Genomic DNA, 13,958 nt, shown 5'->3' on the forward strand with positions numbered 1-13,958 from the left:
CACAGAGGCAGGGAGGTAGAAAGGCTTTAACCTGACTTGGCAAGGTTCAGCAGTCTTCTAAACTATATCCTGCAAGCACAGTAGGACAGCATGTCCAAAGTCAGTGGTCAAAGTGGGGGCAGCTCTTTGCCCGAGAGGCCATTTAGCCCAGGAGAGAATGGACTACAGAAGGAGTGACATACGTGGCCCAACATTTTTTTTGTTTGTTTTGTCTTTGTTTTTTAAGACAGGGTTTCTCTGTGGCTTTGGAGGCTGTCCTGGAACTAGCTCTTGTAGACCAGGCTGGTCTCGAACTCACAGAGATCTGCCTGCCTCTGCCTCCCAGATGCTGGGATTATAGGCGTGAGCCACCACCACCTGGCTATGCCCAACATTTTCTTGGGAACCTTGGTGCTGTCAGGAGCAAATGTGTCTCATGTCAACAGAGTACTAATATTAAACATTTAAATGCCATTTTCTACTGGTCTATGAAGTGTTTAAAGATCAAAATCTATGTCTGACTAATCTAGAAATAATAATGTGAGTGAAAATATCTGTAATTCTCGGGAACCTAGTTGTACAACGGCTTAAGCTTCCTAAAATAATTTAGCAAGGACCAAGATTACAGCAATATTACCATATATACATACATATGTGAATCTCTAAAACAGGTAGAGTTGAAGTGTCTTAAACAGAGATAGAATGGTATAGTGCAACATGATAAAAATATACTAAGTTGTGTCAATATACAAAATATCTTAAACACATGTAAAAGCATATATATATATATATATATATATATATACAATTATGATAAGGGTATTTGTGCACCACACATGATAAATGGAAAGAAGACCTTACACAGTGTGGCAATAAGCAATATACAAATTATCCAAGAAAGGAATACAACTTGATCGTACATAAGTTACAACATACAAGAATCTATAACAATGTAATTTGTCTATAGCTAATAATTACTGAGGTAAATCACAAGAAACTATATTTATCTATATCCCATCCTAACCATATCTTTCCCATCCATGCCCTAAACTTAATCTAAAAGAGATACTTGGCCGGGTGTTGGTGGCGCACGCCTTTAATCCCAGCACTCGGGAGGCAGAGGCAGGCGGATCTCTGTGAGTTCGAGACCAGCCTGGACTACCAAGCGAGTTCCAGGACAGCCTCCAAAGCCACAGAGAAACCCTGTCTCGAAAAACAAAAAATAAAATAAAATAAAAGAGATACTTGAGTCTGCACACCTTCCATACCCAACCCTAAACAACTGAAAACCAACCCTAAACAGGTGTAAATTATCCCTTAATGTCAACAGTAGAGAAAGGGGGCGTTGTATTCTAAGAATTACTTCCTGCTGAAGTGGGCAAATGATAATCTCATGGGATCCTGTAGGAAGAAAATTTTTAGAGTAACAATCTTGAGTGAACTAGCTGTAACATTTGTACTTAGTCTCTGGTGGGAGATGCTTGACTGAAGTTCTTATCTGAAGCTCTGGCCAGAGTGTAACAAGAAAGTGCACCATTTCAGCCAGCTAGCCTGGAGTTGTCTAGAGCAATATAGTCCTAAACCAGTTTTAGGGTGGTACTTGTCAGTTCAAAGGCATCAAGTTGGATCAAGTGGATGAAGTGGGGCCCCGTTTTCTTTCCGGAGAGTTCAAAGACTGCTGTTAGGAAATTCTTTGTTCGATGTGGAGGACTTAAACATTAATATCGACACAGAAATTTCAACATATAGGTGTGCATACCGGGAAAGGCAGCAATAAGGAAGATAATATGAGGCTTTTAGAGGAAGGACTGAGTTTAGACGAATGACAGTCCCTAGATTTGTCTTACATTACTTGGCTTCTTGATATAATACAGAAACTCTGAATTTTATTTTAACAGCATGCTTGGATTTAGAGGAGGAAAGCCAAATCCAACTCCAAAGCCAGCATTGGTTTGAATGAATTGGGACTAAAAGTGTGCTAGGAAGTAAAGAGAAATATATTTTGTATAGAAATAGGTCAAGAATTGACCACATGTCAGATTCTCCTTTGTTTGATGGTTCTTTTTGGATGGCTATCTTCTCTTTAGGCATCTGCATGTTCAGTGTCTTTTTGCTCTTTGGAGATGGGTTTTCCTGTTAAGACAAGAACAAAACATTCGCTTTCCTTTGTGAGGTCTCCATGCACTTCGTGAGATATTACCTGGTGGATGACCTGTCATTTTTTTTCTCCCCAGGTCTTTATCCTACACCCAAACAGGCGTGGCCAGTGCAGCTGGTGCCTGCTAAGATCTCTCCCTACAGTACCTAATGAAAATAGAATAATTCTTTTAATTATAATGTAGCTGTTTTGTTTTGATGTGGACTAGACCTGGAATTCACTACATAGCCCAGCTGGCTTTGAACTTGCTGTATCTTTCTTCTGAATGTTGGGGATCATAGGTGTGTACAACCATGCCTGGCTTTTTGTTTTGAGACATGGTTTTGCCATGTGAAGTTTGATCTAGAACTCACTGATGTAATCTAACCTGTCTACAAACCTGTGATCTTCCTTCCTCCACATCTTAGGTGCTGGAATTATAGACATATTCTAGGCCTCATAGAATCTTAGATGTCACAAATCAAAATGGCTTACTTCAGAGGTTAATTGAATCTCAGAATAGTTATTTGCCTTAAGTTACAGAGCCAGCCGTTGTTTGTGCTAGTTTACATATGTAGCTTTTGAGGCTGGGGTTATATACTTTGGTGGCACTGGATTTGCACCAGTACCTCAAAGTGAAAATTAAGATAGTCTTTAGGGCTAGGAATATGGTAGAACATTTGCTCTGTGTGTGCTTTTTTTTTTTTTTTTTTTTTTAAAGGATCTCACCAAGTAGCCTAGTTAGTTTGGAATTTGTTCTTAGACCAAGCTGACCTCAACTTATGGTCTGTCTGCTCTGCCTCCTGAGAGCTGTATACTAACATGCACAGCTGCAAATTGCATATTCTAATACCTGAAATTACAGTTGATGTTAACTGAGGACACTTGGTTTACATGTTTTACATTTTTTAAATGTTTTCCTTGGAGTACGGGCATTCTACTAAGTAATTATTACTTGTTTAATGATTCTAATATTCAGATGTCTCTGGATTTAAATAATCCTGTAAAGAAAAACTTGCCTGTATGTAATTTAAAATAGTATATTTTAAATAGTTTAAATTGAGGGAGCTAAAGAGGTGGTTCAGCAGTTAAGAGCACTGACTACTCTTACAGAAGACCTGGGTTCAATTCCCAGCACCCATAGTTGGCTCACAACTCTCTATAACTCCAGTCCTGGGGACCTGACTCCTGGTGCACAGATACACCAGGGTTAAAAAAAAGTTTAGATTGATAGCTCAGCTTGCTCCTAAAATGTTTATATTTCCTTCTTTGTTTAATAAATGTATTATAAAGACATTTCAAAATAATATTTGCACTTACATAGTGTTTTGAGGTTCTGGGTTGTAGGTTTGAGGGATATTTTATTTTTATGTTTTCTGGTTTATTGAGACAGGGTTTCATTTGTAGTCTTAGTTGTCCTGGAACTCTCTGTAGATCAGGCTGCCTCTGCCTCCCAAGTACTGGGATTAAAGGTGTGCGCCGCCACCACCCGGCGTTTTTTATTTGGTTTTAATATTCAGTCTAATACTCTTACTGCTGATATTAGCCAGAGGTAAGCAGAGCAATACTAGCTTTTGAAACAGCTCCAACTTTTTAATTTTGTACAGGAAAGTCAGCTCACATTTGTACCTAAAAGTAAGCCTATCATGAGCCTTAGATGAATAATCTAAAGATGAAACAAGGAATTCTTATGAGAGATACCTTTTCTTAAAGAAATGTATAAACCACATCTCTGTGAGTTCGAGGCCAGCTTGGTCTACAGAGAGGGTTCCAGGACAGCCTCCAAAGCTACAGAGAAACCCTGTCTCGAACCAAAAAAGAGAAATGCCTAAGCAGGCCAGGTGGTGGTAGTGCTCTCCTTTAATTCTGGCATTTAGGAGGCGGAGGCAGGTGTATCTGGTCTACAAAGCAAGTTCCAGGACAGCCAAGACTGTTGTTACACAGAGAAACCCTGTCTCAAAATTAAAAAAAAAAAAAAAGAAAGAAATGCCTAAACGGTATTTGTAATTTTAACTCTGGTGCCCAGATCCACATATTTGTGATAGGTTATAGTTGCATGGCTGTGGTATCCGGACATTTAAACACTAGGGAAGAACTTAGCATCATGATACAAGCATAGGGCATGCATGGTGATGCACGCCCACAGTCAGCACTGGGAAGCAAGGGGAAGGCTCTGAAGTACTGGGGCTCCATGCAAGGCCAAACGACTCCTCACTCACCCCACCCTTACTCAGGTGTGCCCTCCTTCTTTTCCAGACAGGTTCTCTGTATGGAGCCCTGGCTGACTAGAACTCTCTGTAGAGGAGGCTGGCCTTAACTCTCAGAGCTCTGCCTGCCCTTGCCTTCCCGACACTGGCACACGCTCGCACGCGCACACGTGCGCACACACACACACACACATAGTGTTGGATTTACAGGTTTCAGGTTGAACATATTCTCTGGGATGTATTTAATTTTTTCTTGAGAAGGCCTGTACCTCCTGTCCAATTGCAACTTCCATATAGATTAGAAATGGGCCAAGTACAGAGTAGGGTATCATCAACTAAAGAAGAGTAGAGGTTCTAGACTAATATATATGCCTAGGCTTAACCTTAAAAACAATCAGTTGTTTTACACCAGTGTGTTATCTTCCAAGTATAAAAATGTCATAAAAAATACTGTAACTATTCTAGTTCTCTGGTAACCTTTGGGATCAAAATTGTTCTATTTAAAGTTGTGGCCCAGGAAACAGTGAATTCTAGAAATAAACTGTTTAAATCTTAAAAAGTAGCAGTTAACATTGAGATATCAATAGGCCACAGAGTATAGTTTTAAATAGAAATTACACTGGCCAAGACTCTGGTGGAGGTGGTAGTTATTCACAAGTGCTTTCTAGAACCTGGTACTGGAACACTGGGGACTGAAATTGTGGTATATAGTTCCAAGTACTTTGTACACATTGGGTGGCTTAGGAAACTGTAATTTTCATGACTGAAACAAATTTATTGAGGCCTCTAGCCATCCACTTAATAAAAAGCATTGTGTGTGTGTGTTTTTTTTTCTCAACACCACTAAGGGAAATCACAAGAACTCAAAAGAAAAATACATTGAGGGACAGTTTAAATCTTGGCCTTGAAGAGAATATCACTAAATCCTGAGACCTAAATGAGCTGAATTAAACTGGAACACATGATAGATTAGGCCACACACTTAATAGTAGATAACAGCTATTAGCTTTGCTCTCTAGGGAGAGTGAATTAGATTGGTTTTTACAGTGTAACAAGAGAAGTATACATAAATACACACTGAACACCTACTGTGTGTCATTACTGTTGTAAGCATAGGGCCCATCACAATATATGACAGAACTCCAAGATTTTGAGGAAATGTAGATGTGACCTTTGAACCGGATAGCTAAGTACTTTAGGGAAAAGTCAAACTGGAAAGAATGTTTGCTTTCACTTAGGCAGTTAAAGAGTCTCACTAAGGTGATATTTGAGCCATAGTCTGAAGAAAACTAAGTACAAAGGCTCTGGATCAGAAATTCCTGAAATGTTCCAAAATCAAGACCACTGGAGCCAGGTGAGAAAACACGTCTGTAACCCCAGCACTCTGGAGACAGGTTGGAGGAGCCTAAATTTAAGGCCAGCCTGAGTTAATAGTGTGAGACTTGTGAAAAGGAAAAGATTAGCGTGGCTAGAGTAGAACTGAGCAAAGAGCAGTGGGAATGACGTGAAGGTATGGGGTGCTGACTAGCAGATCTTTGAAATGAGGTTCTCTGGGTGGCCCCTGACTTTCCTGGAACTAACTCTGTGGGTCTGCTAGCCTCACTCAAAGATCTGCCTGTCTCCCTCCTGAGTGCTGGGATTAGAGGTGTGTTCCACCATGCCCAGTCATAGACAGGGTCTCCAACTCGACTTGTAGCTGAGGTTGTCCTTGAACTGGCCCCTCCTACCTCTTCCCAAAGTGCTGGATTACAAGTACGTGGCACAATTGACACTAGACTTGAAAAGCAGGTTTTGATAAAATTGACATTGACATCTTGGATTTAGACATTAAATTTCATGAGCCTGCTCGTAAATATATGAAGTAGGCATGCAGTAAAGTGAAGCCAGGTAGTGAGTGATACATGCAAGTGATCCTAGCTGCTTGGGGAATTGAAGCAAGAGGATCAGGTTCAAGACCATCCAGGGTAACCTAGGGAGACTCCACTTTAGAAAGCAAAAACAAGTAGGTGGTGGATAGGTCAAGTAAAACTCTGGAGAAGGGTACTTAAAACCACAAGACTTGACGAATGACAGACAGTCCAAGAAGAGAACTGAGGCATACCAACATGTAGAGTTGGAGGAGATCCCCAAAAGAGTTTATCAAAGCAGCAGCAAGCAGCTAAAAAGAAGATGAAAAACCAGGAAATTATCTAGAACTGAGCCACTTAATATATGCAGCTACTGAGCTGCGCATTGGTGGTGCACGCCTTTAATCCCAGCACTTGGGAGGCAGAGGCAGGCAGAGATCTCTGAGTTTGAGGCCAGCCTGATCTACAGAGTGAGTACCAGGACAGCCAGAGTTACACAGAGAAACCCTGTCTCACAAAACAAAAAATATATGCAGCTACTGGCCGCTTGTGACTGCTTCTCTTGGCTCATGGTTCCTGGATGAGTGGCAGCTAAGGAACATCCATCACTAATGATGGTGATGACCTAAAAGCCAGCTGGAGAAAGTAAAGGACGAGGTGTCAGAAACTCTTCCAAAAGTAACTCTGGAATCAAGACCTGGTCTTTGGGTTTGGTGTTAATAATCACTAGTTAGCAGTTTTGGCAAAAGTCTGAGAGAAGCATATTCAGAACAACCCAGAGAAGATTCGATATCAAGAAAATGTACATAAAATTTGCAAATGACTCAAGTTAACTTTCTACAGAACATTTGCTGTTACTGTTCCAAAGATAAGCACAGCTCTAACTTGAATCTTCAGTGAATGCTACATTAAAATACCATGGACCAGTTCTTTTTAACCCTAATGGAAGCATCTAAAAAGTATTTAAGACAGAATGATCTGGGGCCCACACTTCTATGGACCTTGACATTATTTTATGTGAGCTTTTTCTTTTTTTTTCTCACCACTTCTCACCAAAAGACTGGGATCCCTAGGTCTCACTTGCTGGCCAGCCTAGCCACTTGGTGAGCTCCAGGCCAGTGAGCCCATCTCCAAAACCAAAGTGGATAGTGCCAGAGAAAACACACCCACGGTTGTCCTGTGCCCTCCACACTACATTATGGCACCCTGCCTCACATATGCATACACAGATAAATAAATTATATAAGAGCAGATTGACCTTGTAAGCTAAATATTGTTAATTACATTTGGAAATATACTAATCCTACTTGAAAAGTAATTAAAATAATTTTCTTTAAACGTTTAAAATATCAGCCAGGTGTTGTGGCACATGCCTTTAATTTCTGCAGGGGCAGGCCGCTGAGTTCAAGACCAGTCTGATCTACAGAGTGAGTTCAAGGGCAGCCAGAGCTATACAGGGAAACCGTGTTGTGGCAAATAGATTTTTCTTTAAAATATTACTACTTCAATACTAATAAAAAGGGAGACACTAATTTTTCTGTAAGTACAGAGCTGAGATCTGAAGCTAGATATCCTGGGTTCAAATCTTAGCTCTTGTGAATTTTGGTGTTTTTGCCATTTCCATGGACAGGTTATTAATTCCTGCATGCTTCAGAGTCTTGTAAAATGGCACTCATGCCAATATAACACCTGCCTCAGGAATGGAGTAAAGAGTTAATATAGAATACTTCTAAAAACATTTCTGCAACATGCCTACTAAAAGCACTCAAAAGATGCAACTGGTTTGCAGAAAATAGGTGTCAAAACTGTTTCCCTGGAGCACTGAAGATATTATAGCAAAAGATGTGTTATTTCAGCAACTAAACTGAGTTGGTTTTGTTGTTTATTTGAGACAGGGTCTCTTGGTATCCCTAACTGTCCTAGAACTCTATGCAGACCAGACTGTTGTTGAACTCAGAGATCATTGTACTGCCTCCCAAGTGTTGGGAATAAAGGCATGTGCATGCTTTTAATCCCAGCACTCCTTGAGGCAGAGACAGGCAAATCTTGGTGCCAGCCTGGTCTACAAAGCAAGTTCCAGGACAGCCAGGGTAGTTACATAGAGAAACTCAGGGGCTGGGGGCGGGGCCTGTTTGAGGTAGGCATGGCATTGCATGCATGCATGCATGCCTTCCCTTTAGCCCCTCACCCCCTAGGTGGATCTCTGATTTCAAAGCCAACCTGAGTTCTAGAACAGCCAGAAAGTGTCTTTTAAAAAATCAAGGTTTGCCATGGAAATCTTAGCCACTCTTCTCAAATACAGCATAAAATGGGGTTCCTGTGGGACTGTGGTTTTATCAAAGTGGTTGAGAGTTGGCTAACATGTACAAGGGCCTGAGTTCAATCTCAAGCAACACAAAAAGCAGAGACAGCTTGCAGATGTACAAATTGAGAAAAACTTTTGAGTAATACTCATTTCCATTTTTGTATGAGTCAGTAGGCAGTATACACAGATAGTTGCCATATGTACAGAGCATGGGGTGGTGTGTCAGTGGTGAGAAGCAGGGTCAGCTGATGACCAGGCTTTGCTACTTAGTAACTGACCCATGGCAGCTGCTTTTCTGCCTCCTGTTTTTCGGCTGCAAAGCATAGGTAATAAAGTGCTGCTAGCTCATAGGGTTATTGTAGCTTAGGAGTAAAGGCTCAAAAGTCCATGGTTATTAAAATAGTGTGAAATGTTTTAGTATCATCACTGCACACCCTAATCTCACCCAGGAACAGTCTCTTTAGTGATCTGTTCTGGTGGCACAGATGTCACAAGTGCAGAAGGTACGAGGATCACATCTCCATGCAGCTGCTTTAAGGCCCAGTCTTGGGTTGGGAAAGAACGAGAAAGATGATGACAGGATAACCTTTCAAAGGGTTTGATGCTGACAAAGAGCAGACTAACTTACCTAGTCTCATCTTCTGTGTTTCTTCTGAACTTTCAAACATTTACTCTGTTCAGCTCCTATCTAGTTTTTAAAAGATTAGTGGTGCCGGGCTTTAGTGGCGCACGCCTTTAATCCCAGCACTCGGGAGGCAGAGGCAGGTGGATCTCTTGAGTTCAAGGCCAGCCTGGTCTACACAGCGAGTTCCAGGAAAGCCTCTAAAACAATACAGAGAAACCCTGTCTCGAAAAACCAAAAAAATAAAAAAATAAATAGCCATCATGGCTGGGAATGTAATTCAGTGGTAAAAGTGCAAAAGGCACTGATTTTGGTGGTTCACACAATTTTAATCCCAGCACTTCTGGAGGCAGTGTTCTAGGGACCAGCCTGGTCTACAGAGGAAGTTCCAGGACAGCCAGGGCTTCAGAGGAAACCCTGTCTTGAAAAAGCAAACAAAAGCAACACAAAAGACTTGGGTTCAACACCCCCCCCAAAAAAAAACCCAGAAAGGTGGTAACCACCTCAGTAATTTTATACCCATCCCTTTTAAGCCAAAAGCAAGAAAGCAGTTAGCTCCAGCAGGGTGAATTAGTGTCTTAGTCTGAAGAATTTTTAAAGCAAGCCAAGTAATTGTATAAAATTTAAATTTTATGATCATGGCCAGACCTTTTTACACTTAATACAATGGAAATATTCATTGTTTTCCCCCAACGGAAAAATTTCTGAATCATACTATGTTGCACATAGACTAGAAATAAAAATTCGGGTACTTTTTCAAGTTTCTAAAGATTGCAAATAACAACCCACTGTTTAACTTCCAAAATATGAAGTCATTAACATGATTCTGTGGTACTGTTTCTCAGCTTTACCTAAAAAGTCATTATTCAGATAAAGTAGTCCTCATGTCACATTTAAGTCTCTGTTCCACCACAACTTCCTGAGATTTGTGAAGAAACTGCAGTCTTGTGATCAATCTCCATATAGTAGTGGCAGTCTTGTAATCATAAGGAAAGAAAACAGTGACTGGATTTATGTGTCAATCAGTTGTAGTCTGCTGATCTGATTGGAAGCCTTGACAAATGCCTGGTGGCGATTGCAGAGAACCGCCAAGCATATGGGGATAATACAGTAGCCCACTGTTTTGGGATCAGCTCTTGTACAAGAATAAAGGAACAAAAACATCTGCAAGTATGGTATCAGAAAAATAACTGTCCACAACCAAAAGGGCAGGGAAAGTAACCGCGCTTTCAAGGAGTGTGTCCATGTGGTTCCTTCCCGAGGCTCCTCGGGGTGCTGCTGAATGTGTTCCAAAGCCAGCCTGTTGTAAGTCTCGTTGATTTCAAAAACATAGTAGAATGCTGCTGCACTTGCTAGCAAATACAATCCCACTCCAATCCAGCCCATCCGCTGACGGAAGTTCATCATTCTCCATGCTCTGTGCCTTCAATGTAAACACAGGAAAATGCAGTTAGGGTCTAGTAGTGTTTCCATGGCAACCATTCCAAGTGTACTTGATTTAAATTGGAGTTCTCAAAAGCACAAGCATATTTTAAGATTTAACAGCTGTAAACAACTTACAGGTGGTTGTTTTATATAACAATTGTGAGCACGTAAAAATACTGGTTTTAGTATATATTGAGTGCTGCTATTTATGTGAACCCTACAGAGTGAATGAATCATCACATCTTGTTTGAATAGACACAAGTACACCTTCGTTTCAGATAATGGGGTATCTAGTTTCCACATAGGACATTGCACTTGACAGTTGAAATGCTTTCTGACTTAACACTTATTACTTCAGACATTAACACTGGGTTCTACTCGTTAAAACCAATGTCGAAGCCCCCAAGACGGTAACTCAAACACTTACAGTGGTCCCGAAAATCTTCCTGTTCCCCCAGCAAGCGTGCAAGAGTCACTCAGTTCTGAATAGTCAGGTGCCTTTGGCATTTCAGAACAAGCCACCTTAAGAGAAACCCTCTGGGTCGTGCTGCTCGGACAGGGTGAGCGCCGCCGGCAGGAGCACGAGCTACTAGTGATTAAGCTCAGCGTGACTACGGCCGGTCACGCGACGGCCGGCCCCATCGCCCTCTGGAGCCCCAGTCGGGGGCAGCCACCTGGAGATGCTCGGCCGCCGGGGTCTCGGGGCAGCCAGCGGGCCCGCCCTCCGCAGCAAGCGCTAGGCGCCCGAGCCGAGCAGGCTGCGCCAGACCTGGCCCGCAGAGCCCGGAGCGCGGCAGCCGGCGGAGCGCCGAGCCAGCCTGACAGCCAAGCCGAGCAGCCCCGGGTCTCACCTTCCTGTCCTGAGTGGCCCGCCCGCTCGCAGTCCCGGATGCCGCCGCAGTCAGAGCTTCCGTCTTGGGCCGGAAACGGGCTCCCGCCTCTCCTGACGTCAGGCTGTCTCCACGGCGCCGCCCCCTGCCGCCTCAGACGGGGGCGGTTGTCTGGTCCCTGAGGCGTTGCGGCGTCCCTCTCCTGCCCTCGGCGGGTGAAGCGGGCTCCCCTCACCGTGTCCCCCCCACACACACACCGAGCTCAGGACGTGGTCCCCGGGTCTCGTGTGAAGCCCTCAAAGGTCAGACGCCTTCCCCGGGATCCGAGCGGCGTCCGAGACGGCGGTGGTCCTCGGGCCCGCTGTGGTCTGTGGGCGGGCGCCGGAGGCGGGAGGGCGGAGGAGCCGGCTGCAGCAGCACACCGTTAACTTACATGGGTGCTCTGTCTTCTCAGGCTCCTGGACCTCGGCGAGTTGAAGAGACAAGTGCGCACATCTCTGTGAGTGGCAGCGGCACCATGACGCTGAGGCTCCTGGAAGACTGGTGCAGGGGGATGGACATGAACCCTCGGAAAGCACTGTTGGTTGCCGGCATCCTTCCCACCTGCGGACTGGCAGACATCGAGGAGGCCCTGCAGGCTGGCCTGGCTCCCTTGGGGGAGCACAAATTGCTTGGGAGGATGTTCAGGAGGGATGAGAACAAAAATGTAGCCCTGATAGGGCTTACAGTAGAGACTAGCAGTGCTCTGGTTCCCAAGGAGATAGCTGGAAAGGGGGGTGTCTGGAGAGTGATCTTTAAGCCTCCTGGTGCTGATAATGAGTTTTTATGCAGATTAAGTGAGTTTTTAAAGGGGGAGGGCATTACGATGGGTGAGTTGATCAGAGTTCTTGGGAATCGAAAGGACCCTCTCAGCCTAGATCAGGGCATGATCTCTGAAATGCGAGCACCCATGTTGGCCCAGGCATTAGATGTGGCTCTTAAGCCTACCCTGCAGTATCTGAGTTACAAAAAGCTGAGTGTATTCTCAGGCAGGGATCCTCCGGGACCAGGTGAAGAAGAATTTGAATCGTGGATGTTTCATACTTCTCAGGTAATGAAAACATGGCAGGTGTCAGATGTCGAGAAAAGAAGGCGGTTGATAGAGAGCCTTAGAGGCCCAGCATTTGAAATTATTCACGTCCTCAAGATAAACAATCCTTTCATTACAGTTGCAGAATGCCTGAAGACCCTTGAGACAGTATTTGGGATTATTGATAATCCTAGGTCATTGCAGGTCAAATACCTTACTACTTACCAGAAGGATGGTGAAAAGCTGTCTGCATATGTTTTAAGGTTGGAGCCTTTATTACAGAAATTGGTACAGAAAGGAGCAATTGAGAAAGAAGTTGTGAATCAGGCCCGCCTAGAGCAGATCATCGCTGGAGCAGTCCACAAGACAGTTCGAAGAGAGCTTGGACTGACAGAGGGTGGCCCAGCCCCAGATTTACTTCAGTTACTGAAACTGATAAAAGACAAGGAGGCGGAAGAGGAAGAGGTCCTCCTTCGGGCCAAATTAGAAGGGTATTTCACTTGACCCAAGACTGGCGAGGATGTCATGATGAACAGAACATGATGGAAGAATTCATTTCAGTGGTCAGGCCATTCCCACTTGTGCTGCCAAAGTAACTTACCCTTTGTTGTGTTCACCCTATTGAATATCTCCCCAATGTATTACTGACAAATCAAAAGATTAGTCATTCTACTAGTGCAGTGTTCCAGGAGGCCAAACAAAGTTCACTTGCACGTGTAATAGTCATATGTGACCATGTTTTCAGTTACCAATAGTTTTCAAGTGTTGCCCACATTTATGGTGAAGACCCTGAGCCAAGGCTGGCTAAGATATTGAGGGTTTCTTTTTTATGTATATAATATATGTGTGTGTGTATATATATATATACATATATCAGTTATTGATTCTGTGCAATCAAAAAGCACACTTGAATGCTGAGGTTAAGTCTACAACAGCTCTCCTTAGGTTGTGATGTATCTGATGTGTTGTCAAAGTGACTGATTCTAAATATCATTTTCTTGGTGTTATAAAATTGAATAAAGAAATGCCAATAATAAACTGTTGGGTTTTATCTTTCTAAACTTTTGGGTTTCAAAATATATTTCCCCACAATACAGAGTCTCTCAGTGTAGCCCTGGCTGTCCTGGAACTCTGTAGACCAGGCTGCCCTCAAATTCAGATCTGCCTTCATCTGCCTCTCCAATACTAGGATTAAGGCATGTGCCACATCACTCAGCTTTATAAAAAAAAAAACAGAAACCACACTGTAAACAGATCATGGCAAGTAGTAGACCCAGCTACATCACTACTAAATTTGGAGAGAAAGGAAAGATAAGGTTTCTATTTTTCCAATCCTAAAAATCTTGTAAAATTTGCCAGGCATGGTGGTGCGCACCTGTAATCCCAACATTTAACATGTAGGGGCAGTGGCAGGAAGAAAGACTAGCCTTTCAAGACACTGCTTCCAAAGATAAAATTCTGTACATTGGGAAACTCAGTTCACACCTAGGGAGACTTGGACACATGCCTAAGATGAAACAAGTGGTAATGAGAGTGC

The 13,958-nt window shown here is 43.0% G+C and overlaps 2 protein-coding genes across 3 annotated transcripts; one reads left to right on the top strand and one right to left on the bottom strand.

The window, feature by feature from the left end:
- Window positions 1–9,709: 9,709 nt before the first annotated feature.
- Tmem251 (transmembrane protein 251) lies at window positions 9,710–11,508 on the bottom strand. 2 transcript variants are annotated; one of them, XM_040742602.1, is made up of 2 exons: window positions 11,374–11,508; window positions 9,710–10,520 (listed from the first exon to the last, which is right to left on the bottom strand). In XM_040742602.1, exon 2 carries the CDS (start codon window positions 10,502–10,504, stop codon window positions 10,109–10,111), a length of 396 nt encoding a protein of 131 aa, XP_040598536.1. In that variant the 5' UTR covers window positions 10,505–10,520; window positions 11,374–11,508; the 3' UTR covers window positions 9,710–10,108. The 2 variants fall into 2 exon arrangements, with proteins under 2 accessions (XP_040598536.1, XP_005068440.1); XM_005068383.4 differs by lacking the exon at window positions 11,374–11,508 and adding an exon at window positions 10,950–11,367.
- A 3-nt stretch (window positions 11,509–11,511) lies between these two features.
- Window positions 11,512–13,459, top strand: Moap1 (modulator of apoptosis 1). The gene is made up of 2 exons (XM_005068384.4): window positions 11,512–11,654; window positions 11,807–13,459. The coding sequence occupies exon 2, from the start codon at window positions 11,870–11,872 to the stop codon at window positions 12,923–12,925; it is 1,056 nt and encodes a 351-aa protein (XP_005068441.1). The 5' UTR covers window positions 11,512–11,654; window positions 11,807–11,869; the 3' UTR covers window positions 12,926–13,459.
- The last annotated feature ends 499 nt before the right edge of the window (window positions 13,460–13,958 follow it).

This window comes from Mesocricetus auratus, unplaced genomic scaffold (assembly GCF_017639785.1).
Source record: "Mesocricetus auratus isolate SY011 unplaced genomic scaffold, BCM_Maur_2.0 Super-Scaffold_15014, whole genome shotgun sequence".
Classification (NCBI taxonomy): domain Eukaryota; kingdom Metazoa; phylum Chordata; class Mammalia; order Rodentia; family Cricetidae; genus Mesocricetus; species Mesocricetus auratus.

Bases quoted from the DNA above. Each gene is read 5' to 3' on its own strand.
- Moap1 (XM_005068384.4), top strand. From the start codon at position 11,870: ATGACGCTGAGGCTCCTGGAAGACTGGTGCAGGGGGATGGACATGAAC.
- Tmem251 (XM_005068383.4), bottom strand. From the start codon at position 11,029: ATGCCAAAGGCACCTGACTATTCAGAACTGAGTGACTCTTGCACGCTT. The intron at 10,521-10,949 runs GTAAGTGTTTGA...TTTACATTGAAG, and splicing joins GGAAGATTTTCGGGACCACT to GCACAGAGCATGGAGAATGA.